The sequence below is a fragment of the Oreochromis aureus genome, linkage group 10 (genome assembly GCF_013358895.1).
Source record: "Oreochromis aureus strain Israel breed Guangdong linkage group 10, ZZ_aureus, whole genome shotgun sequence".
Lineage (NCBI taxonomy): Eukaryota > Metazoa > Chordata > Actinopteri > Cichliformes > Cichlidae > Oreochromis > Oreochromis aureus.
In genome coordinates, this window is record NC_052951.1 from 32,760,860 (window position 1) to 32,784,710 (window position 23,851).

The 23,851-nt window shown below is 43.7% G+C and overlaps 1 protein-coding gene across 2 annotated transcripts; it reads left to right on the plus strand.

The window, feature by feature from the left end:
* Positions 1–1,929: 1,929 nt before the first annotated feature.
* On the plus strand, positions 1,930–18,350 carry LOC120442149 (complement C1q tumor necrosis factor-related protein 3-like). 2 transcript variants are annotated; one of them, XM_039617958.1, is made up of 4 exons: positions 1,930–2,220; positions 2,508–2,579; positions 17,650–17,781; positions 17,876–18,350. In XM_039617958.1, exons 1-4 carry the CDS (start codon positions 2,070–2,072, stop codon positions 18,151–18,153), a joined length of 633 nt encoding a protein of 210 aa, XP_039473892.1. In that variant the 5' UTR covers positions 1,930–2,069; the 3' UTR covers positions 18,154–18,350. The 2 variants fall into 2 exon arrangements, 1 of the variants encoding a protein (XP_039473892.1); XR_005614518.1 differs by having other exon boundaries at positions 1,939–2,220; positions 2,508–2,598.
* The last annotated feature ends 5,501 nt before the right edge of the window (positions 18,351–23,851 follow it).

Genomic DNA, 23,851 nt, shown 5'->3' on the forward strand with positions numbered 1-23,851 from the left:
TGTTCTCTCTCTGAGCACAGCATGGAGGTCCTTTGGACAGGATTATTGAAGAGCAACTGGCTGGTCATTAATTTCATTACCTGCCTTTGTCTGATTTGTAGAAATGTGTGAAAAACATGATTGTCTTTATTCTGTCTTTGGACAGTGTATGAGTGTTGGTGAGGTTTCCTCATAGGTTTCAGTAAAACCATACAGGCCCGCTTGATCTAAATAAGTTCATGACTAATGTAATCTTTATGATTTTGAGATCAAAAGAAAACCAGTAACCAACAGTGAAGTGTGTCAGTGTGTGTTCACCACAACATTGATCAGACACTCAAGCATGTTGTTTAGAAAAACAAAATCATTCATCTGACAAAAGATGTGTACAGACCTTTATGTTGTCTTCTCTCTCTTACAGTGTGATTGTTGTTGTGTCTGTACCCTCTGCAGTGGTTTTGGTTAAATCCAACATCATCAGGTTTCACAGAACGGTTTCCAGAGAAATACACATGCATGACTCCAAATACAATTTCCATATGCCAATGAAATTCATGTTTATCCCACAGGGGGCAGCAGGTGCTCAGATTCTTGAAAGGTCATGCTTTAGTCATGAGTCCGTGTATTGTAGCATATAGCAGTTTTAAATATGATTTAATTGACTAATTTCAATTTGATATTTAACTAAAAATAAATGTAATGTGGAAATTATCATGCAGTAAAATGACAGATAAATAGATTATGATTACAAAACAAAGCTGTAATAATGAATGTATTGTTGATGACCATTAAAGTTGGCTCATGATGTCCTGATGAAATATTGTAATAAGGTGTAAAAATGATATTTTATTTTTTAAGGTAAAAACAGAATAAGAACTGAAATATTTAAATAGAAAATTGGTCAGTTCTGTTTCTATTGGGACAGAGAAAACTGCTCTGCATGCTTGAACAGCACAGCACATGAAGATTATCTTTATGATGCTGATTTAACCTCATTAAGCTTTACACTGCACAGTAAAAAGAAGCACAGAGGAGGAGGAGGTGGCTGCCTTTGATTTTGATATTGCTTTGATAACACAAAGCAAAAGTAACTGAAATGTTTTCATGACTGACGTAATCTTTGACTTTCAGATACAAAGCTACAAGGAGAACAAGTGACTGTCAACAATTATCAGCTGACACTAAAATAGGTCAGAACATGAAATATTTAAAAAATCTACTTTGAAATAAGAGGAATTTAAATCTCTCTAGTTACATTTCACTAATTCAAAAGAAAAATAATTTTTCTGGAAACCTAAAAGATTAAAATATCTAAACTATCAACAAGTTTGTTTGAAGGCGTCCCTGCGAGACTGCTAGAAGATGTTTTACCCTCACATCACACATGATCCACATTAAATCTGATCAGCCTCACCCTATCCCTAGCATCCTCCTCTGTCACACTAACCTTCTGCATCTCCTTTTCATATCATCTACATATCATCTTCTTCTTTTGAGAATCAGAATACTTTAATAATCCCTAAATAAATTGCGTAGAAACTAAGCTATAAACTCCAAATATTAAGTAAAGGACAAAGAAATAAGTAAGAAAAACGTTAAACTAAAGAGAAAACGCAGGAGCAGCTGAAACAGGCTGCATGCTGGGCGACACATGGACACTTTACCTCTTCTTCATCATCCTTTGTCTAGCTATCCATCCACTATCCCTCTTCTGCAAACGCTCAAACCTTCTTGGCTTTGCTAACTAACAACTATAACATTTTGTAAAAAGTAGCTTTTGTATTTTGTGGTGACCTTGGGTGGGGTAAGACAGCATACCTGTTAACCTGTTTTACTGTCAGTGGAAAATCATTAATGAAAGTTTGCTAGTGTCTCCTTCCAGCCCATCTGAGAGTTACAAAAATACAGTAGGCGTCAAGTCACTCATATCACAACAATAGCACAATGAGGAAGTTACCTTTTTATGGTCTTGTTCACTTTATAGATCACTCACTCAGGTATACAGGTGTCACAGTTCAGTTGTGAGGATTTCCAGAAACAGGAAAGAAACTGTTCTTCCTGCTGCTGCTTCTGATCTGCTCACAAATCAGATGGAGGCAGATAAAGATAGAGATACTGCTAACCAGCACATCGCACTCCAGCAACCCTATCCTCAGGACATCCACGCTGTGCTGAGAGAGCTGACCGCCGCATTGGCTGAACAGAGGGTGAAGATTGCATTCCTAGAAAAAGAGAATCAAGGTAAAGTACAGTATTATGTCGGGCAGTGAAAGAAGTAAGATCGTCAAGAAACCAAATGATCCACTGTTGTGTTACTACTGTCACGGGTCAGAAATAATCATTTTTACTTATATTTATTCTAAGTAACAAACATTATTGGTTCTCATTAAAAAAAAAAAAATATATATATATATATATATATATCTCTATCTCATTACAGAAAGTCATCGTCATAAGGTAAAACAAATAGACAAAAACAAAGTCAGACAACACAAGAATCATTTAAACTCTTGCTCTCTACTTTTCAGACCATGTGACAAAACTGAAAGAACTGGAAAAAAAGGAGATTGAGACTGACAAGAAGTTGCAGCAGCTACAAGGTACTGCATGGAAACACCTGTGAGTGTCACAACAACTATTACATTTCAAAATATCTTATATGTATCTGACTACCAAAGAACTCAACACTGTGATAAACATTACAGCTACAAAGTGTTTTATAAAAGTAAAGCAAAGGTCTTTCTATTCTGGTATTATATATTTTAAACAGCACATGAAATGGTTATTTAGCTATTGACTACATTACAATTTTTTTAAACGTGAAAAAGAACGTGTTTTGACATTTCAAAAAAAACCTGCCAGTCTTGATCAAAAGTTTAAGACCACAAATGGCAGAAAATCATATTTTGCATGGTTGGATCTTAGCAAGGCTCCAAGAAGAGCTTCAATATGCCACAAGAAGAAATGGGAGTGAGTGAAAACATTTTTTGAGCATGCAATTAATTGAAAACAACATTCAAACTGAAACAGGCTGTTTTACAGCTCATTAAAAGTTTAGGACCACATGCCTTTAAAAATCTGTGCAAAAATGTGGATTCATTGTCATTTTCTGTCAGGTAGTCTCACTCTCATGACGTTCTGATGGCAAAAGCAAAAGACGTTCCCTTTTTGACCGTGGTCAGGTTGTTGAACTAGATAAGCAGGGTCTCTCGCAGCGTGCCATCATTACTGAGGTGGGACGCTGTAAGACAGTTGTTTGGAATTTCTTAAATGATCCTGAGGATTATGGAACAAAAAAGTCAAGTCAAGACCCCCAAATTTCCCCAGCACTGAGCTGGAGGATCGAATTGGCTGTCCATCAAGATACTGGATGATCCTCGACCCAAATTAAGGCCATCATTGGTGCCGACTGCAGCCCCATTACCACCAGACGGCATCTGAGACCAACATCACTCTTTTGGACCGCCCTGCGTGTTCCCCTGATCCAAATCCAATTGAGAACTTTTGGAGATGGATGGCAAGGGAAATTTGGACATCAGCTCCAGACAGTAGATGCCCTTCATGTGTCCGTCTTCACCACTTAGAGAAATGTTCCCACTCACCTCATGGAAACGCTGGCATCAAGCATGCTGCAAATAATTTTTGAAGTGATCAATAACAACGGTGGAACTGCTCATTACTGAGTTCATGTTTGGAACTTTGATTTCTGTTTTGGGGGCTTTACAGGTTTTTTTTGGAGGTGTGGTCCTAAAGTTTTGATCAGCTGTAAAACAGCCTATTTCAGTTTAACCATTTTTTCATCATCATTAGAACTAAATAATGACATTACATAAGATATAAATGAAAGACAAATAAAAGAAAAGTAAAATAATTAATTAGTCAGTTAATAACTAATTTAATTACAAGAGAAACTAAGTCTCACTGAGGCCAAAAGCCAAAGTTTTAAGACGTGTTTTAAAAGTCAACAGTGAAGGGGCCTCTCTAACATGCAAGGACAAGTTATTCAATAATTTAGGAGCAATTGTAGAAAAGACCCCGTGTTGGGTCTGTTCCCACAAACCCCGCTAATTCTAGAGACTTATTCATCATGAATGAAAACAAGACAGTCAGCGATCGATCAATTACTTGCGCAAGGGAGGCCTCATCTGTGTCCAGCACGAAAATGACCCCAAATCCGGCCTCCTCTCGCTGCCTTTTATTGAGAGACAGTTCACACAAAACACAGCAAAGCAACGCCCACATGGTTCTAAGGCATTGTATGTATATGTGTGAACCTTTATATGTAAGTAGGAATGTGTGTGTGTGTGTGTGTGTGTGACCTCCTGCTGACCAAAGGGTCGTAAAAACAGGAAGCTTACAACACAAGAAACAGATCTTTCAGATAGGATGTATCTACAATAAAACCTCCCCCAACACAAAGTGGTTAGAGGTGCTCAGGATCAAAGGAATGGCTTTGATAATACTGCTTAAACTAAGACTGTACAAATTTAAGAAACACAATGGCAACATTCAACAATTAGACCTAACATTTCCCCCCTTTTTGTCATTGTATATACTTAAATTTCAACTTATGCACCCTTTGTTTGGACAGTGTCAGTGTAGATTTCATTCATACACAACTCCTCTTCATTCACCCTCTATCGATGCAAAAGTTCACAGTTAATACATGTAAGCAGTTAACCTGCTTCTCATTCATCTCATACACAGTAAACTACATCCTATACGTAAGCAAATCTGTGTCAACAGTCCAAAAACAGGAATTCATATTTTCAAAAGAAGATGCCACCAAGGACCAGACATTAACCGAGCTCTCCAGCCTTGTGGTGCAGCTACTCCTGTCGTGCGATTCATTATGTATTCCTGCAAGTAAACAACTGAATGTAACAATCAAACAAGAAGAATCAACATTCTCAAAAATCATATGTCACTACAATCCAACTGTATACAGACATAGACATTCAAACACATCAGTTGACTTTATCGTTTGTCCTTGTGGCTCTCAGCTAACTTCAAAGCTGTAGCCTGGTCAACACCCTTCTTTATGACTCCTATCAACACCCCCAGATCTTTTCACTATAGGCATCCTGTGGGGGTTAGAGTCAACTGGTAAATTATCCGCATTTACAACTCTTCTCCTGTCCTGTTGTCACCGCAGCTTTGTAAAGGAAATTGGATCAAGGTGTTTTGATCTTCTTGGCTCACAACCTCAACCAGGGGTCCGTTCTTCGTACCTCGCTAAGTAAGTTAGCCGGATTTGATTGTTGACGATTTCGCGTGATCTTGGATCATTCGGTTCTCCGAAGCTTATCCGGGACTTGCTGTCATAGCAACAGATCCGTAAACGTAAACCTGCTCGGGAGCAGGCTTACTTTATGTAAACAGGATTAGATCGCGGCCACTCAGGTATGTCCGCTTCATTTATACGAAAGCAACAGCGATATTTCGCCACTGTTTTTCCATAAATAAATATTATCAATGTAACTAAAGATAATGCAGTATTTGATTCTTTTATTGATTGCATACAGATACATACAGGTCATTTCCTAAAAAAAAGGGAAATGTACTATTAATCATTCTATTTCATGTATTTGATTATTCCAGATGTAATTCATATTTTAGAGTAGTAATAGTAAATTACTACGTGTAATCAAGATGAGAGACCACGGCTATAAAAGCGAAGGTGGATTTGGGAAGTCTGTCGCAGCCATGTCCTGTCCGTTTGTACGCGAGCAACCCATTGTGGAAGGTGCAAGATTGATAAGGAGAGTTTCCAGAATTCAGCGGATACTGCGGGATAGACAGGATCCTTTAGCTCAGCGCGACAGTGTGCTCATAGAGAGATATCGATTCTCCCGTCAGGGTATTATTTACTTAACATTCTCCCAACTTACTGTGCATGCTTCAGTCACCCCTTGCATGGGAACAGGTAAAAGTGATGGAGTGTTATGTCAAACTACACACAAAAAACCCACAATGTCAATAAATGTCACAGTACAAAAAGCCGGGTGTGACGAGGGGTGCAGGACCACCACCTGTCTTTATTTGCTCTGCCCTTTTCTTGGTTGCTGTTATAAACAAACAAACAGATTATTTCAGGGTCTCTTTTCAAGAGACTAAAAGCAATATAAGTGATAAATATTACCATTCTGTAGAATATTCTTATATTTCACTTTTACTTGTTCCCATGTTCTAGTGGGTCCTGTTGTGGCTCTAATGTGAAAGAGGATATAATGTAATATAATATAATAAATTACTTACGAGTTTAATTTGTCAGCAACTTTCTGCCAGCCCTCTCTCCTTGCTTTTGCAGCCTTTGCAGTGTTCCCTTGCGTTTTAATTAAAATCTGAAACTCCTGAAATCCCTCAATCAAGAGTTCTTGCTCTGCTGCCGAAAAATACTGAGCGCGCTCCTTCGACATCTTCGCCGACCAATCAAAGGGTTGCCGATCAATGTTTCTACTATCGATGCGTAGCCCCTTTTAAGCCACCCAGTGATCTCAGATTACTTCATCCAGCTATACTAATCGTCAACAACAGGTGTGTTCGGAGAACCGGATTAGCGAGCTCAAAGTTAGCGCGATGATTTGATCTTGGATGTGTCATTTGATTTTGGATGTAGTAAGCGAGGTACGAAGAACAGGCCCCAGCTTAGAGAAGTGTTCATGATGTAAATGTAGACAAAAGCTTCTCTGTTTGCATCCTTCTTGCAGAGGACACAAAGAATAGGTGACGTTGCTCAGATTTCATGGTAAATCCCCAACTTGGACTAATCCATTGCCCTTCATACACATAGGCAACTGGCCTGCTTCCAGTTCATTTAGCTGTTCAATGTCCTGCAGCAAGTCAGACACTTTGAGTCAGACTATCAGGTCTGTCGTACCAGAGCAGTTCACCTTCCCAGCTACTGGTGAATCAACCGTCCAATCAGGTTCAGAAATTGAAAAGTTGGCAGTGTTCCAAGTACGTTTACTCCTGGATGTGTTGCTAAGGCAACCAAACAAACTGTCTCGCTCTCAGTGATGCTATATGGCCACAGTCCAGAAGAATGTGTAGCCAGTGGCATCACAAGCATAACCATTGGTCTTGTTCTTTATGTGAGCGGTTGTGTTCACAAACTGCCACTAGTAGTTGTTGAAAACCCCATGCGAGTACTGGGTGTGATTTGCTCTGTCCCAGTGCGCTCCTGTCATCCCACTCAGGGTCCACAGGCACAAGAAGGCGCACAGCACATTCCCAGCCATTCTGATGAGTACCTGTGGCTCAGTTGATTTCTTCGCTGGATTGAGACGAGGGGCCCTGGAGGCTTTCCCCCCCCTTTGTACCCGGTCTTCCTGCCACTTACCCCGAGCTGGCCTGGATGTGTGTCACCTTCTTGCAGTGTGCTTGATGTATCCAAGTGTTCCTTCCAGCAACTTCACCGCTGTGGTCGTCATCAGCATCCGATATGGACCTTCCCACCGTGGACTGGACCAGCACTTCCTCTCCATGGCCTTATCAACATCCAATCTCCAGACTTCAGACTCTGCTCCTGCGGAGAAACAGAATCATCTGGCAGATCATTTGTTCTCAAGACTTCTTTATTTTTAAACATTTTAAGCATCTAATCTGCTAATATGCTCTCTCTTCTGCTCTCCTATCATCACTACAGAAGACTAGAACTCTAAATGCTCTAACATATATAATCTCAAAGAGTCACACCATTCTCTGTTGGAGTAATCCTCATGTACATTCGTATACCTCCTAACTAATTCTATACAGTTTAACCATGTCCTGCGTGTCTCTCTAAGCCTTAGCTTTACTGCTCCATTAGTTCTCTCTACCAACCCTGCACTTGTGGGTGATATGAACAATGATGTTTTAGTGTTATCCCTAGATGTTGTGCCATTAATCTAATCACTTCATTTACAAAATGTGGACCATTATCACTATAAATGGTCTCGGCAATCCCATGTTCCAAATGATATTCTTACATATTGCTTTGGCAACCGAAATGGCATCTGCTTCCCTAGTTGGTACAATTTCTACCCACTTTGAAAAAGGACACACTATCACTAAACAGTACTTATAGTTATTACAGTTGGACAGTTCTATAATCCATGTGAATGATTTGTAATGGGTGACTGGATCTGGGGAATTTCCCTCTCTTAGGTCTCAAATTACCCCGAGAATTGTGCTTGCAACATATCATACATGACCTGCAAAAAGTTTTTTTTAAGGGTATTTAATCTTAAAGTATAAACTACTCATTATCTCCCTCCTGTTGCGACATGGCAAAGCCCATGGCGCAAAATAGCAGCAGTCTTATACAAATTCTAAGGCAGTATTGGTTTATCACACAGATAACAACCACCATCCTACAAGCTCGCTCCTTCTGTAGATCACAACTGTTTCCCTGCAGTAGATGAGTGGCCCTGCATGTCTACCAGTGCATCCCGCATAATAGCCAACGTCTGCTGGCGTTGCACTGCTAAAACGTTAACACCATGTTCTCCTAAAGTTGCCTCTTTTGCAATCTTATCTGCAAAAGCATCCCCTAATGCAACTGGATCTTTCCCTCACATGTGTGCTACACATTTATAAACGGCAATTCTACTGGGTAAAAACTCTGCCTCCAGCAGATTTTGCAAGAGTTTGGCATGTTCTACAGGTTTCCCTGTAGAGGCTGTCACACCTCGTCTCACCCACTGCACCACAAAGAAATGAGAATCCTCAGAAAAATGGACCTGAAGAAGGAGCTGCTGACCGTCTTCTACCGCTGCTCCATTGAAAGTGTGCTGACATATTGCATCGGTGTATGGTTCTCCAGCTGCACCACAGCACACAGAAAGGCACTCCAGAGGGTCATCAATATGGCCCAAAAAATCATTGGACATCCTCTTCCCTCCCTGAAGGACCTGTACAGCACTCGCTGTCTCAAGAGGGCACGCAGCATCCTACGAGACTGTACACACCCAGGACACGGGGGTGTTTAAGCTGCTGCCGTCTGGCAGGAGGTTCAGGCTGCTGAGGTCCCGAACAAACAGACTCAAGGACAGCTTTTACAACAGGGCAATAGCCCTAATCAATGCAAATAGCTGACCTGATTGGCTACCTGCCTGGACTTTTTTTAGGGGGAGGTAACAATGTTTAAAACAATAACAATAATAATTAATGTGCAATAATAACAGTGTGCAATACACATACACTTATTCTTCTTTTTTATTTCTAAGTTAATATACTGTGTTGTGTTGTTTGTGTTGCGTTGTGATGTGTCATATCGTGTCGTGTTGTGTTATATGTAGTGCCGACGTAGGACAGTTTTTCCAATTTCATTGTACTACTGTACTATGTATGACTGTGCAATGACAATAAAGAATTATCTTATCTTATCTTATCTTATCTTGTCTTATCTTAATGTAGCAAATGCATACTGCCATCAGTGTATATTGTCACATCTTATTTCTCTGCAGCTTTACACACTTCCGTTAAAGCTAGCATCTCTGCTGCTCAAGCAAATATGAAACATGCTAGTCGTCCTGCACAGATAACTTTCTCACTATCTACTACAGTAAAACCTGTTTTAGTCTGTCCCTCTGCCGTTGTAAAACTCAAACCATCAACAAACCAAACCTTTCCCTCACCAAGTGGCACATCTATTAAGTCATCCTCAAACACACTCCTTCTCTACGTGGTCTCTACACTCATAAGAAGTGCCCTCTTCTTTCTTTGGCAAAAGGTTTGACAGATTCAGAATTGTGCATCACTTTATGGTAATATGTGGTTGTGAGAGTAACAGTAACATTAAAGACAAGTGTCTTGTAGGTGACAGAAATGTAATTTTAGTCTGCAGTAGTAAACATCTACCTCGTGTGGAACTAACAGTGTCAAAAAGGTGAAAAACTATATCCTGAAACATTGTACAGCTTAAGCTGCTGCACATACTGATCTCACGCATGGAGGTAAAGCACAAGCAACTAGAGCTAATCTGTTAGGATAGTAAGTTACTGGCTTCACTGGTGGAAAAAGTGCTGTTAGTTATTTCACAGTCACCTGGCATTTGTGCTGTTCACAGAACCACAAGTCCATCGCTGGACCTCCTCTGCGCTGTCGCTTTTTGGAGCTTGGCACGCTCCCTCAGGTTCTCATGATTCAACGTTGCTGAAGATTTTAAAGGCAGAGCACGTCGTACACCTTAGTTGTCTTCCTCAATGTCAACGTCGCAAGTCTTTCATCTTATTTATGATTTCGCTGTGCAGAGTCTCCTCATGACGATCTCCTAGAAGCTCAGTAGCACAGCTCTCTGTGCTGAAGGTGATCTCCGATCCTCCTGAAGACTCTCTCCAGCCTTCAGCTTCCATCTTGTGGACGATCCTCTCAGTCACTCCTTCTCGTCATGGCATCTCACGACATCTGCAAATTAAAATGACACTTCTCTCGCCACATGGCTACCGCCGTGTGTCAACACCCCAATGAGACATGTACAAGAATGTTGCACAGTCTCCCTAAAACAATCTCCAGGGTTTGTCCCTTGGAGCAGCTTCACTCCAACCTGTAACCCTGTGTAAAAACATCAGTCAGCAATTAAATGTTTAGCTTGTCTAACTCTCAGCTCCACCCAGAGCCTGTATCCAGATTTGTATCCTGGAAGACAAAGTCTTTAAATCAAACTTCACATTTTCAACCAACTATAGATCATAAGAGTAATAAAGTATTCAGCATAAAAGACAAATATCATGTGCAGATATTCTCAAATCATTAAATCACTATTATTATCATAATTTGTCCCAAATCATGAACCATCCCAATTTATTCCACAATTTAATCGGTGACTTTCCTTAAGCAATGTCACTCCACTCATTTTATCACTGTGAGCTCAATAGTGGCCAGCTAATGAGCCCCATATTCAACTATTCTGTAACCACTGCACATTTGTTCAATTGTCACTTGTCTGTCTGTGCTGAATCCTTTACAAGCACTCTTAAAGGAAAACAAACATTAGCCAAACACACGGTTCATCCCGGTGGTCAGGCGTCGGCCATCCAGATTCCAGAGATCAAGAAGGTCATAAAGTTAACACTCTGCTGTAAAAAGAAGTAACACTGGTTTCAAACACAGTGTCACACTGTATTCACTTCTCCCTTGTAACATTCATATTTTCTCCACAACACAGTGTAATTTCATCACCAACACACAGCCTGTAACCACAGTTTTCTTCACACAAAATCTCAGTAATCCTGTGATAGAAAAACATCATTAAGTTGTGTCCTACTATAAATCACATGATCAAATCACACGATTAACCATCTGCTGTGAAAAGAAATGTAAATGTTAGCGCTGCGCATTTGTATACACTCTTTCTCACAGTAATCTCTGTGAGCAACACAAAGTAGTTAATAACACACCCATGGTGAATTCACAGACACAGAGAATTTTAAACTAAAAGGTTAAATTTGCAGAGTTCACATAGTCATGTGACCCAAGTTTCCTCTTGTGGTCTCCTTCTGCTCCTGCAATAGAGACACACACAGAGATACATCCACACCTTTGTCAGGTGGGGGTTAACTTCACACAATGGTGTTAAGTCAGTCAGTCTTGTCAGCTTTTGTCAGTCAGTCAATTTTTCCACTCATTTTTTATTTGCTGACAGTAGAACCTCTCGTGACGCAATAAGTTTCTACTGCCAGCAATGACGTCATTTCAAAAAAAAGAAAAAAAAGAATTTAGACTGGATTACGTCGCTGAATCCTTTTTGGCAGGGACTTGTTTTCTGATTGTCCCAAATAAGTGGCTTTCTCCCGAGCCCATTTTAATTTTTGGAGAAACTCACTTTTGCAACAGTTTTCTCGACGACGAGTCGTATAGCGCTTCTGTTCTAATCGTGCGGATCTGCTCAAACAGAGATCATCAACCGAAACTTTCAGTGCACCATGAAAGTAACAAAATAAAAAGAAAGGAAAGCAAAGGAAAGAAAGGCCTTGTTTAAGTCATGACACATGTTTTTCATGCCAGGGGGATAAATCGTACCAACCCAATTGGCAGGCTCAACTTAGTAACAAAAGACAAATCAACAGCTAGATCAATCTCAAACATTCATCCAATCAGATTCTCATCACTGCTTAAAACAGGGGTGCCCAATCCCAGTCCTCGAGAGCTACCATCCTACAGCTTTTAGATGCATCCTTGGTCAGACACACCTGAATCAAATGAATGGCTTGTTATCAGGCCTTTGCCAAACTTGGTGGCATACAGAAGAGGTAATCAAACCATTTGATTCAGCTGTGTTGGAGTAGGGATGCATCTAAAAGCTGCAGGACAGTAGCTCTTGAGGACTGGGATTGGGCACCCCTGGCTTAAAACAACACACACCTCTCTCTCTCTCTCTCTCATAAACAGAAAGTAGCATTACAGCTGTTTCAGGCTGAGAAACACCAAACACTCTTCGTGCTATCATTCACCACACAACTATGTTATTTCTTTGTCCGCTGGGCAGGTGACCTGCAGAATCACGTCTGCCCCAGCTGGATACCTTTTCACACACACCGTGACGTCAGACACACTCACTTCTGCTTAGAGCACAATTTCACTTCATTCGTCAACGATCCACACACCACGTGCTGCCCAATAAAACTTTGCAGTGTATTTCATCCTCTTTCAAGGCAGACTTAAACACCATATGTTTTTTTTTTTCTGTTGTGTCAGGGATGGATATGTGGTTGCAACGCTTATGTTCACTTTCTTTCCTTTCTGTCTCCTCTCCTGCCTAGTCTGTTTTGGACTCAATGCTGCTCCTAATGCCTCTCCATACTCAGCCTTTAGTCTCTCCTCCACCTCTGCCTCTGCTCTCTCACGCTTTTCTCTGGCTCTCCTTTCTGCTAACATTCTTGCTCTTTCTAATGCTTTTCTAGGTGTTGTTCCACAACTTAGCGACTGCTAACTGCAATTCCTTCCTCTGCTTAGCTGTCCCTGTTTTACCTGCTGCACTTACAGTTATTCTTTCTACAAGCATTTTATACTGAACTTCCACTAATATCCCTTCAAATCCATATTTCTTACACCGACAACTTATATACTGCATGCTGCCCGGTGAAGATTTCTCCATAAATTTTACATCCCCTTCTAAGGCAGCCTTACACATTATTCTCACACAAGACAACAATCAGCCACACTCACGCAGACCACGTCTGGCCCGCACACACACAACATAGGCCTATCGCTTGCGTCTACACGCACAGCCAGCGCTCTCTGTTGAAAACTCTCAAACGCCCCATATGGCGGAGAATTCAACCGTCGGACACTCTCCAAACGCCCCAAATGGCGGAGATTCCGAACACTCCTCACGGCGGAGTCACCGAACCTAGGTTGTCTCCACGCCCACAAGGCGGAGAAGCCTGCGTCTCTCTCACGCGGCTAGAAGCGCCCCGCACCTGCGATCAACGCAGGGTCACGTAGCCGCTCTCTCAAGGCCTTCTGTACTTACTGTTTGTGTTGTTTCCGTTCATGGGAAGGGTCTCTGTATCCCGTCAATCGCCATCCATCCCGAGGGGAGTTCAGACGCAAACTTTCCGGCCTGGTGACAAGCATCAAGGCACCAGGGCTTTCCGTCAATCATCCCAGACGTTGCGGTGGGGTCCTCTCCCTCTCCTCGCGGTGGATGCGATGTGTTAGGATCCGGCTCCGAAGGACCAAATAAATGTTGGGTCTGTTCCCACAAACCCCGCTAATTCTAGAGACTTATTCATCATGAATGAAAACAAGACAGTCAGCAACAGTCGATTACTTGCGCAAGGGACGCCTCATCTGTGTCCAGCACGAATGTCCAGCACCTATGCTGCAGCAAGAGTCCTGACAGGGACTAGAAAGAGAGAGCATATTTCTCCTGTTTTGGCTTCCCTTCATTGGCTTCCTGTTAAATCCAGAATTGAATTCAAAATCCTGCTCCTCACATACAAGGTCTTAAATAATCAGGCCCCATCTTATCTTAATGACCTTGTAGTACCATATCACCCCATTGGAGCACTTCGCTCTCGCTCTGCAGGCCTACTTGTTGTTCCTAGAGTATTTAAAAGTAGAATGGGAGGCAGAGCCTTCAGTTTTCAGGCCCCTCTTCTGTGGAACCAGCTTCCAGTTTGGATTCAGGAGACAGACACTATCTCTACTTTCAAGATTTGGCTTAAAACTTTCCTTTTGCTAAAGCATATAGTTAGGGCTGGACCAGGTGACCCTGAATCCTCCCTTAGTTATGCTGCAATAGACGTAGGCTGCCGGGATTCCCATGATGCATTGAGTTTTTCCTTCCAGTCACCTTTCTCACTCACTATGTGTTAATAGACCCTCTGCATCGAATCATATCTGTTATTAATCTCTGTCTCTCTTCCACAGCATGTCTTTATCCTGTTTTTCTTCTTTCACCCCAACCGGTCTCAGCAGATGGCCGCCCCTCCCTGAGCCTGGTTCTGCCGGAGGTTTCTTCCTGTTAAAGGGAGTTTTTCCTTCCCACTGTCGCCAAAGTGCTTGCTCATAGGGGGTCATATGATTGTTGGGTTTTCTCTGTATTTATTATTGTGCTATCTACTGTACAATATAAAGCGCCTTGAGGCGACTTTTGTTGTGATTTGGCGCTATATAAATAAAATTGAATTGAATTGAATTGAATTGAATTGAATTGAATTGAAAATGACCCCAAATCCGGCCTCCTCTCGCTGCCTTTTATTGAGAGACAGTTCACACAAAACACAGCAAAGCAACGCCCACATGGTTGTAAGGCATTGTATGTATATGTGTGAACCTTTATATGTAAGTAGGAGAGTGTGTGTGTGTGTGTGTGTGTGTGAGACCTCCTGCTGACCAAAGGGTCGTAAAAGCAGGAAGCTTACAACACAAGAAACAGATCTTCCAGATAGGATGTATCTACAATAAAACCTCCCCCAACACAGAGTGGTTAGAGGTGCTCAGGATCAAAGGAATGGCTTTGATAATACTGCTTAAACTAAGACTGTACAAATTTAAGAAACACAATGGCAACATTCAACAATTAGACCTAACACCCCGTCTCCTCTGAGCTTCCTCCTGGATCTTGGTTCTTCCAGCAGCAGCTGGTCAGCTGAACTAAGAGACAGACGGGGTGTGTATGGATGAAGAGAGGTAAGGCGGAGCAAGATTGTGAAAGTATTTAAAAACAAACATGAGAATTTTAAAATGATTTCTAAAAGACACAGAGCCAGTGCAGTGAGGCCAGCACAGGGGTTATATACTCTGTTTTAGGAGTTGCTGTTAGCAGTTGTGCAGCTGCTTTTTAAACAAGTTGCAGATGTAAGAGCAACAACTGACTGACTCCCACATAGAGTGAGTTACAGTCCAGACAGGAAGAAATAAAAGAATCGATGACTGTTTCAAAGTGCTGCCTAGAAAGAAAAGATTTTGCTCTTGCCAGTCGCCTTAAATGACAAGAACTGAATTTCAACACTGCTCTTATCTGGCTGTCCAATTAAATCACTGTCCAACTTAAAACCAAGGTCAGTAATAGCAGGTTTAAAATAAACTTCCAGAAGTCCCAAATCAACAGAGGACTCACAGGGACCATTAGGTCCAAACACCAACACCTCTGGTTTTTTTCCATTCCCGACTGTGGCAGGAAGATGGCGCCTTTGCTCGGCTTGACTTCAACCTGCCTGCGTTGTATTGTATTTTATGCTATTATATCAGCCCTTTAATATATGGCGCTATGCTGCTGTGATTTATGAGCATTCTTCCTTGCTCCGCATCGGAGAGTCTATGGAACGTCTTTATGATGATTGGGACAGTTATAGGAAAACTTTCCCCCGACCATTTGTGTGCTCTTCTATCCCACCGGATTACTTCTTGCTGAGCTCTTCAGAGGAAAAAAACCCTGGATTTTCTGTTTCTCACCGAAACATGGCAGAGGGATGGCGAGTTTATTCCCCTAAACGAACTACGCCCTGCTACTCCTACTTGGGGGGGCCCCGTTTAGGTCGCCGTGGTGGAGGACTTGCTGTCGTCTTTAATGACTGTTACAAATGCAGAGGTATGCAAACTGAAAACTATTCCTCTTTTGAGTTTCAAACAATTAAGGTGGGCTCTACGAACATCTTTTCTTGTGTTTTAGTCTGTTCTAATATCCCTCCTGGCCCTCTACTGTGTTCTTAAAGGATTTCATGGAATTCTTATCTTCTATTGTCAAGCTGGAGAAGGTTTTAATTCTTTTGGATTTCAATATTCATATTGCTGATGCCTCATCAAACGCTGCAGCAGAACTTGCATCTATCTGATTCTTTTCACCTTGTCCAACATGTCTCAGGTCCAACCCATTTAAAAGGCCATACCTTGGACCTTATCTTTTCCTTGGGCCTCAATATTGGCAATGTGTTTGTTGAGGATGTACATTCAAATGATCATAATGTGTCTTTTTTTTTAAAACTCAATTTTAGCTCTAAACAAACACCTGTGAATGTCACAGGACCGAATGGTCTGTACTAAAAGTGGACTCGGGCGCAACTTTGGAAACGTGGCGAGGACAAAAGTAATAGGACAGAGCTTGACGTGGTGTGGCCTGGGAAACGTGGCTAGGGAAATGTAGAACTAGGGCAAGGGAACGGGGCCTGAGATGCAGACTGGAGCTGGGCAGGTAACAGTCACATTGCAGGAGAAGAAACAGAGTGTTGAGAGGGGGGTGACAAGAATCCAGGGGAGCAGAGTGGCCTGGAAAGGCTGACCTGAGATCCGGGGTCTTCAGAAGGAGTATGATGGCAGGAGGGCAGGCAGGTGAGGCACAGAGTGATTTTGAGAATGATTGCTTGGTATCCGAGTCCTAGGGTAGAGTGTGAGCCAAGGGTTTGAAGTAAGATGAAGCCAGAAACTGCAGAACAAGAAAGTCTTGTTAATAAGATAAATCACAGAACTGACAAACTAGTGATGAATGAACGTCAGCGTGTGGCTTAAATCACTCTGGCTTGATTGCCTGCAATTGGCTCCAGGTGGGCAGAAGGAGGTGGCCCTGCCCAGGGGCGGATCCCAGGTAGGTTCAGGAGCCTCATGGAAATTCCAGCCACCCACCGTGGACCATGACAGTGAAGTTACAAACTCAGACACACCATAACTGAGACTACTGCTGAGAGTTTCTCCATTATGTTTGACAGTTCTCTACTTTTTACTGGAAATGATGTAAATACTCTTATTCAGTCCTTTAATAGGGAATGCATATCCATTTTAGATCAAGTGGCACCTATTAAAACAAGCTCTGCCTTAAAAGAGAAGACATGCCCTTGGATAAATGAGTCTTAAATCTTAAACTTGAGGATAATAAGCCGCAAAACGGAACGACTATGGAAGAAAACCAAACTTGAAGTACGCAGGCTCCATCTTCGAGATCTCATGCTCTCCTTAAATGATACGGTGAAAAATGTTAGATCAGAATATTTTTCTAGACTCATATCAAAAAACAAGAGAAATCCCAAGATTCTTTGTGACAAAATCAGTGCTATTGTATCCCCAGATGTGGTACCTTTAGATGTACACTCTAAAATAGATAGTAATAAACTCCTCAGAATCTTTGTTGATAAGATTAAAGAAACCAATGCTAAAATCTCCCCAAAGCTTTCTTGTTTCTTGCTTTTTGGGGAAGATTCTAACTCTAGAACAGAAAATTTAAAATAATGACATTTCTCTCTCTCTCAGTCAAACAGGTGGCTTTCTCAGCCTCTCTGCTGGATCAAGGCCATGGAGACATTGGACCCTTTAACAGTCAGATTACTCTGATCTTCAAACATGTTGTCACAAACATTGGAAATGCCTACAACCCACACACAGGTAATAACACTGACACAGCTATGTTGATGTCAGGCTGATGTTCCAGATGTTCTAACAGCTGATTTTCCATTTAACAAAAACAAATGTCCCACAGGTATTTTCACTGCACCAGTGAGAGGAGTCTACCACTTTGAGTGGAGCTTATATGGATATGGAAACATTGGTACAGGTGGTGTGTTGTTCAGGAATGGAGAGAACATTTTTCTTGCATATGAACAACAAACATCTGGCGGTGTGAGCGCCTCTAATGGAGCCTCACTGCTTCTAGAGGTTGGAGATCAGGTGTCTGTACGTCTCTGGGCTGGTGCAAGGATACATGACAATCAAAACCATCAAACCACTTTCAGCGGTCATCTGATCTTCACCATGTGAGAGGTGTGACAGCTCCAACATTTCCTGTTTGGACTGTCCTGTGTGGGCAGAGCTTGCGATTTTTAGAAGTAAAACAGGAAGTAAATCACCTGCTGGTTTTGTGTTTATTTGTTTCTGCTTCTCCTCTGATTCCACTGACTCAGATAATTTACTTCTTCTTCTTATCTTTGATTCAAATAAATCCAGTTAAATGTTCAGTGATTCTCTTCTCTTTGTCCTTTCTTTGTGTCGGCTCTTCATAAAGTGCTGCTCCTCCATTAGGTCATGACTATTTTTAATAAGTTGGTAAACTGTATTATTCTTTATTGGCTCCACTGTCCTGTGTTGGTCAGTCTGTTATTTTGGTGACTGCTGGCCCACATGTTTGCTTTTAACTGGAGTCTTTCCTGTTAAGTTGAGCAAAATCCAACAGTTCCTCTTTTTTCTCTTCTTTGATGATCACGCAGGTATTTTTCTTAAACACTTAACAGATGTGAAACTTAATCTGACTATCATGATAAAAATGTAAACAGCTGATTTAGTTTGATATAAAAATGTGTGTCAGTGCTGTGGAGGAATTTCTAGGAGAATTTCTAGGAGCTGAAATGTTTCCTATCTTGTGTATCATGTGTATTTTTTTTTAAATAAAATAGAAGGTTTTATATTTATATATATATATATATGTGTAAAAAACACCCAGCACGCCCCTACGGGCGGTTTATCTTTCAAGCTCGGGTCCTCTACCAGAGGCTTGGGAGCTTGAGGGTCCTGCGCAGTATCTTAGCTGTTCCCAGGACTGCGCTCTTCTGGACAGAGATCTCCGATGTTGTTCCCGGGATCTGCTGGAGCCACTCGCCTAGCTTGGGAGTCACCGCACCTAGTGCTCCGATTACCACGGGACCACCGCTACCTTCACCCTCCACATCCTCTCGAGCTCTTCTCTGAGCCCTTGGTATTTCTCCAGCTCTCGTGTTCCTTCTTCCTGATATTGCTGTCATTCGAACCGCTACATCGATCACCACGCCCGTCTTCTCCTGTTTGTCTACCACCACTATGTCCGGTTGGTTAGCCACCACCATTTTGTGCGTCTGCATCTGGAAGTCCCACAGGATCTTAGCTCGGTCATTCTCCATCACCCTTGGGGGCATCTCCCATTTTGACCTTGGGACTTCCAGGTTATACTCGGCACAGATGTTCCTGTACACTATGCTGGCCACTTGGTTATGGTATGCGTTCCATGTATGCCTTGCCTGCTAGCATCTTGCAACCTGCTGTTATGTGCTGGATTGTCTCAGGGGCATCTTTACACAGCCTGCACCTGGGGTCTTGCCTGGTGTGATAGACCCCAGCCTCTATGGATCTTGTACTCAGAGCTTGTTCTTGTGCTGCCATGATTAGTGCCTCTGTGCTGTCTTTCAGTCCAGCTTTGTCCAGCCACTGGTAGGATTTCTGGATATCAGCCACCTCCTCTATCTGCCGGTGGTACATACCGTGCAGGGGCCTGTCCTTCCATGATGGTTCCTCGTCTCCCTCCTCTTTCTTGGGTTTCTGCTGCCTGAGGTATTCACTGAGCACTCGGTCAGTTGGGGCCATCTTCCCAATGTATTCTTGGATGTTCGTTGTCTCATCCTGGACTGTGGTGCTGACACTCACCAGTCCTCGGCCCTTCCTTCCGCTTAGCGTACAGCCTCAGGGTGTTGGACTTGGGGTGAAACCCTCCATGCATGGTAAGGAGCTTTCTTGTCTTTATGTCAGTGGCTTCTATCTCCTCCTTTGGCCAGCCTATTACCCCAGCAGGGTACCTGATCACGGGCAGGGCGTAGGTGTTGATAGCCCGGATCTTGTTCTTACCGTTCAGCTGACTCCTCAGGACTTGCCTGACCCTCTGCAGGTACTTGGTGGTTGCAGCTTTCCTAGCGGCCTCTTCATGGTTCCCATTCGCCTGCGGGATCCCCAGGTACTTGTAACTGTCCTCTATGTCTGCAATGTTGCCTTCTGGTAGTTCGATCCCTCAGTTCTGACTACCTTTCCTCTCTTTGTTACCATCCGACTACACTTCTCCAGCCCGAATGACATCCCGATGTCATTGCTGTATAGCCTGGTGGTGTGGATCAGTGAATCGATGTCTTGTTCACTCTTGGCATACAGCTTGATGTCATCCATGTACAGGAGGTGGCTGACAACCGCTCCGTTTCGTAGTCGGTATCCGTAGCCAGTCTTGTTAATGATCTCACTGAGGGGTTCAGGCCTATGCAGAACAGCAGTGGGGACAGAGCATCTCCTTGGTAGATCCCGCACTTGATGGTGACTTGTGCTATGGGCTTGGAGTTGGCCTCTAGTGTTGTGCGCCACATCCCCATTGAGTTCCTGATGAAGGCTCTTAGGGTCCTGTTGATCTTGTACAATTCTAGGCATTCCAGTATCCAGCTGTGGGGCATTGAGTCATAGGCCTTCTTGTAATCAATCCAGGCTGTGCACAGGTTGGTCAGTCTGGTCTTGCAGTCTTGGCTGACTGTTCTGTCTACCAGTAGCTGGTGTTTTGCGCCTCTGGTATTCTTGCCAATCCCTTTCTGTGCCCCGCTCATGTATTGACCCATGTAGTACTGAGGCAGGTTATTGGTCGGTAGTTGGATGGGACCGGTCCCTTCTTGGGGTCCTTGGGGATCAGGACCGTCCGACCTTCGGTTAGCCATTCCGGGTGTCTCTCGTTAACTAGCAGCTGGTTCATTTGTGCTGCCAGACGCTCGTGGAGTGCAGTCTGCTTCTTCAGCCAGTAGGCGTGAACCATGTCGGGCCCTGGTGCTGTCCAACTCTTCATACTGGAGACCCTTTCTTGAATGTCTGCCACTGTGATGGTTACCGGACCCTGTTCAGGGAGGTCGCTATGGTCTGCCCTCAGATCCACTAGCCACTGAGCATTGCCGTTATGGGTTGTGTCCTTCTCCCATATGCTCTTCCAGTATTGCTCCGTCTCCAGCCTTGGTGGTGCTGTTCTCTTATTGTTCCCTTGCCACTGAGAGTACACCTTTGCTGGTTCTGTGGAGAACAGCTGGTTTATTCTCCTGCCTTCTATCTCTCTGGTGTACCTCCTCAAGCGGCTGGCCAAGGCTGTAAGTCTTTGCTTGGCAGTTTCCAAGGCCTCAGGTATGGACAGCTTGCTGTATTTCTTATGCACCTTCTTTGTCGTGCCTTTCTGCAACTCCGTTAGTTGGCTAACCTCCCTCCGTGCTACTTTGATCTTGCCCTCAGCCTCCTTCTCCATGGAGGGTACTGCCCTTGTGGCTGTTCAACTTGTAGCCAAGCATCTCACTGATCACTGCTGCCGTAGTGTAGATCAGCTTGTTAGTGTCGGTAATCGTGGTTGTAGGTATCGTCCGTAGTGCTGCATTAACATCATCTAGCAGACCTTCTGAGGGTACTTCACTTAATCTTGGCACTCGTTGAGTGCGAGAGGAACTGACCTGAAAGATAGGATCATGGCCAAGCTTGAAACCTGGATCCCCCGTAGCCGGTTACCAAGATTACGTGAAGTACCCTCAGAAGGTCTGCTAGATGATGTTAATGCAGCACCACGGACAATACCTACAACCACGATTACCGACACTAACAAGCTGATCTACACTACGGCAGCAGTGATCAGTGAGATGCTTGGCTACAAGTTGAACAGCCACAAGGGGCAGTACCTCCATGGAGAAGGAGGCTAGAGGGCAAGATCAAAGTAGCACGGAGGGAGGTTAGCCAACCAACGGAGTTGCAGAAAGGCGCGACAAAGAAGGTGCATAAGAAATACAGCAAGCTGTCCATACCTGAGGGCCTGGAAACTGCCAAGCAAAGACTCACAGCCTTGGCCAGCCGCTTGAGGAGGTACACCAGAGAGATAGAAGGCAGGAGAATAAACCAGCTGTTCTCCACAGAACCAGCAAAGGTGTACTCTCAGTGGCAAGGAACAATAAGAGAACAGCACCACCAAGGCTGGAGACGGAGCAATACTGGAAGAGCATATGGGAGAAGGACACAACCCATAACGGCAATGCTCAGTGGCTAGTGGATCTGAGGGCAGACCATAGCGACCTCCCTGAACAGGGTCCGTAACCATCACAGTGGCAGACATTCAAGAAAGGGTCTCCAGTATGAAGCGCTGGACAGCACCAGGCCCCGACATGGTTCACGCCTACTGGCTGAAGAAGCTGACTGCACTCCACGAGCGCCTGGCAGCACAAATGAACCAGCTGCTAGTTAACGAGAGACACCCGAATGGCTAATCAAGGTCGGACGGTCCTGATCCCCAAGGACCCCAAGAAGGACCGGTCCCATCCAACTACCGACCAATAACCTGCCTCAGTACTACATGGAAGCTCCTGTCAGGCATCATATCGGCTAAGATGAACAGGCACATGGGTCAATACATGAGCGGGACACAGAAAGGGATTGGCAAGAATACCAGAGGCGCAAAACACCAGCTACTGGTAGACAGAACAGTCAGCCAAGACTGCAAGACCAGACTGACCAACCTGTGCACAGCCTGGATTGATTACAAGAAGGCCTATGACTCAATGCCCCACAGCTGGATACTGGAATGCCTAGAATTGTACAAGATCAACAGGACCCTAAGAGCCTTCATCAGGAACTCAATGGGGATGTGGCGTACAACACTAGAGGCCAACTCCAAGCCCATAGCACAAGTCACCATCAAGCGCGGGATCTACCAAGGAGATGCTCTGTCCCCACTGCTGTTCTGCATAGGCCTGAACCCCTCAGTGAGATCATTAACAAGACTGGCTACGGATACCGACTTCTAAACGGAGCGGTTGTCAGCCACCTCCTGTACATGGATGACATCAAGTTGTATGCCAAGAGTGAACGAGACATCGATTCACTGATACACACTACCAGGATATACAGCAATGACATTGGAATGTCGCTCGGACTGGAGAAGTGTAGTCGGATGGTAACAAAAAGAGGGAAGGTAGTCAGAACTGAGGGGATTGAACTACCAGAAGGCAACATTGCAGACATAGAGGACAGTTACAAGTACCTGGGGATCCCGTGTTTAATGGGAACCATGAAGAGGTCGCTAGGAAAGCTGCAACCACCAAGTACCTGCAGAGGGTCAGGCAAGTCCTGAGGAGTCAGCTGAACGGTAAGAACAAGATCCGGGCTATCAACACCCACGCCCTGCCCGTGATCAGGTACCCTGCTGGGGTAATAGGCTGGCCAAAGGAGGAGATAGAAGCCACTGACATAAAGACAAGAAAGCTCCTTACCATGCATGGAGGGTTTCACCCCAAGTCCAACACCCTGAGGCTGTACGCTAAGCGGAAGGAAGGGGCCGGGACTGGTGAGTGTCAGCACCACAGTCCAGGATGAGACAAGAAATATCCACTAATACATCACGAAGATGGCCCCAACTGACCGAAAGTGCTCAGTGAATACCTCAGGCAGCAGAAACCCAAGAAAGAGGAGGAAGGCGAGGAACCATCATGGAAGGACAGGCCCCTGCACGGTAATGACCACCGGCAGATAGAGGAGGTGGCTGATATCCAGAAATCCTACCAGTGGCTGGTCAAAGCTGGACTGAAAGACAGCACAGAGGCACTAATCATGGCAGCACAAGAACAAGCTCTGAGTACAAGATCCATAGAGGCTGGGGTCTATCACACCAGGCAAGACCCCAGGTGCAGGCTGTGTAAAGATGCCCTGAGACAATCCAGCACATAAC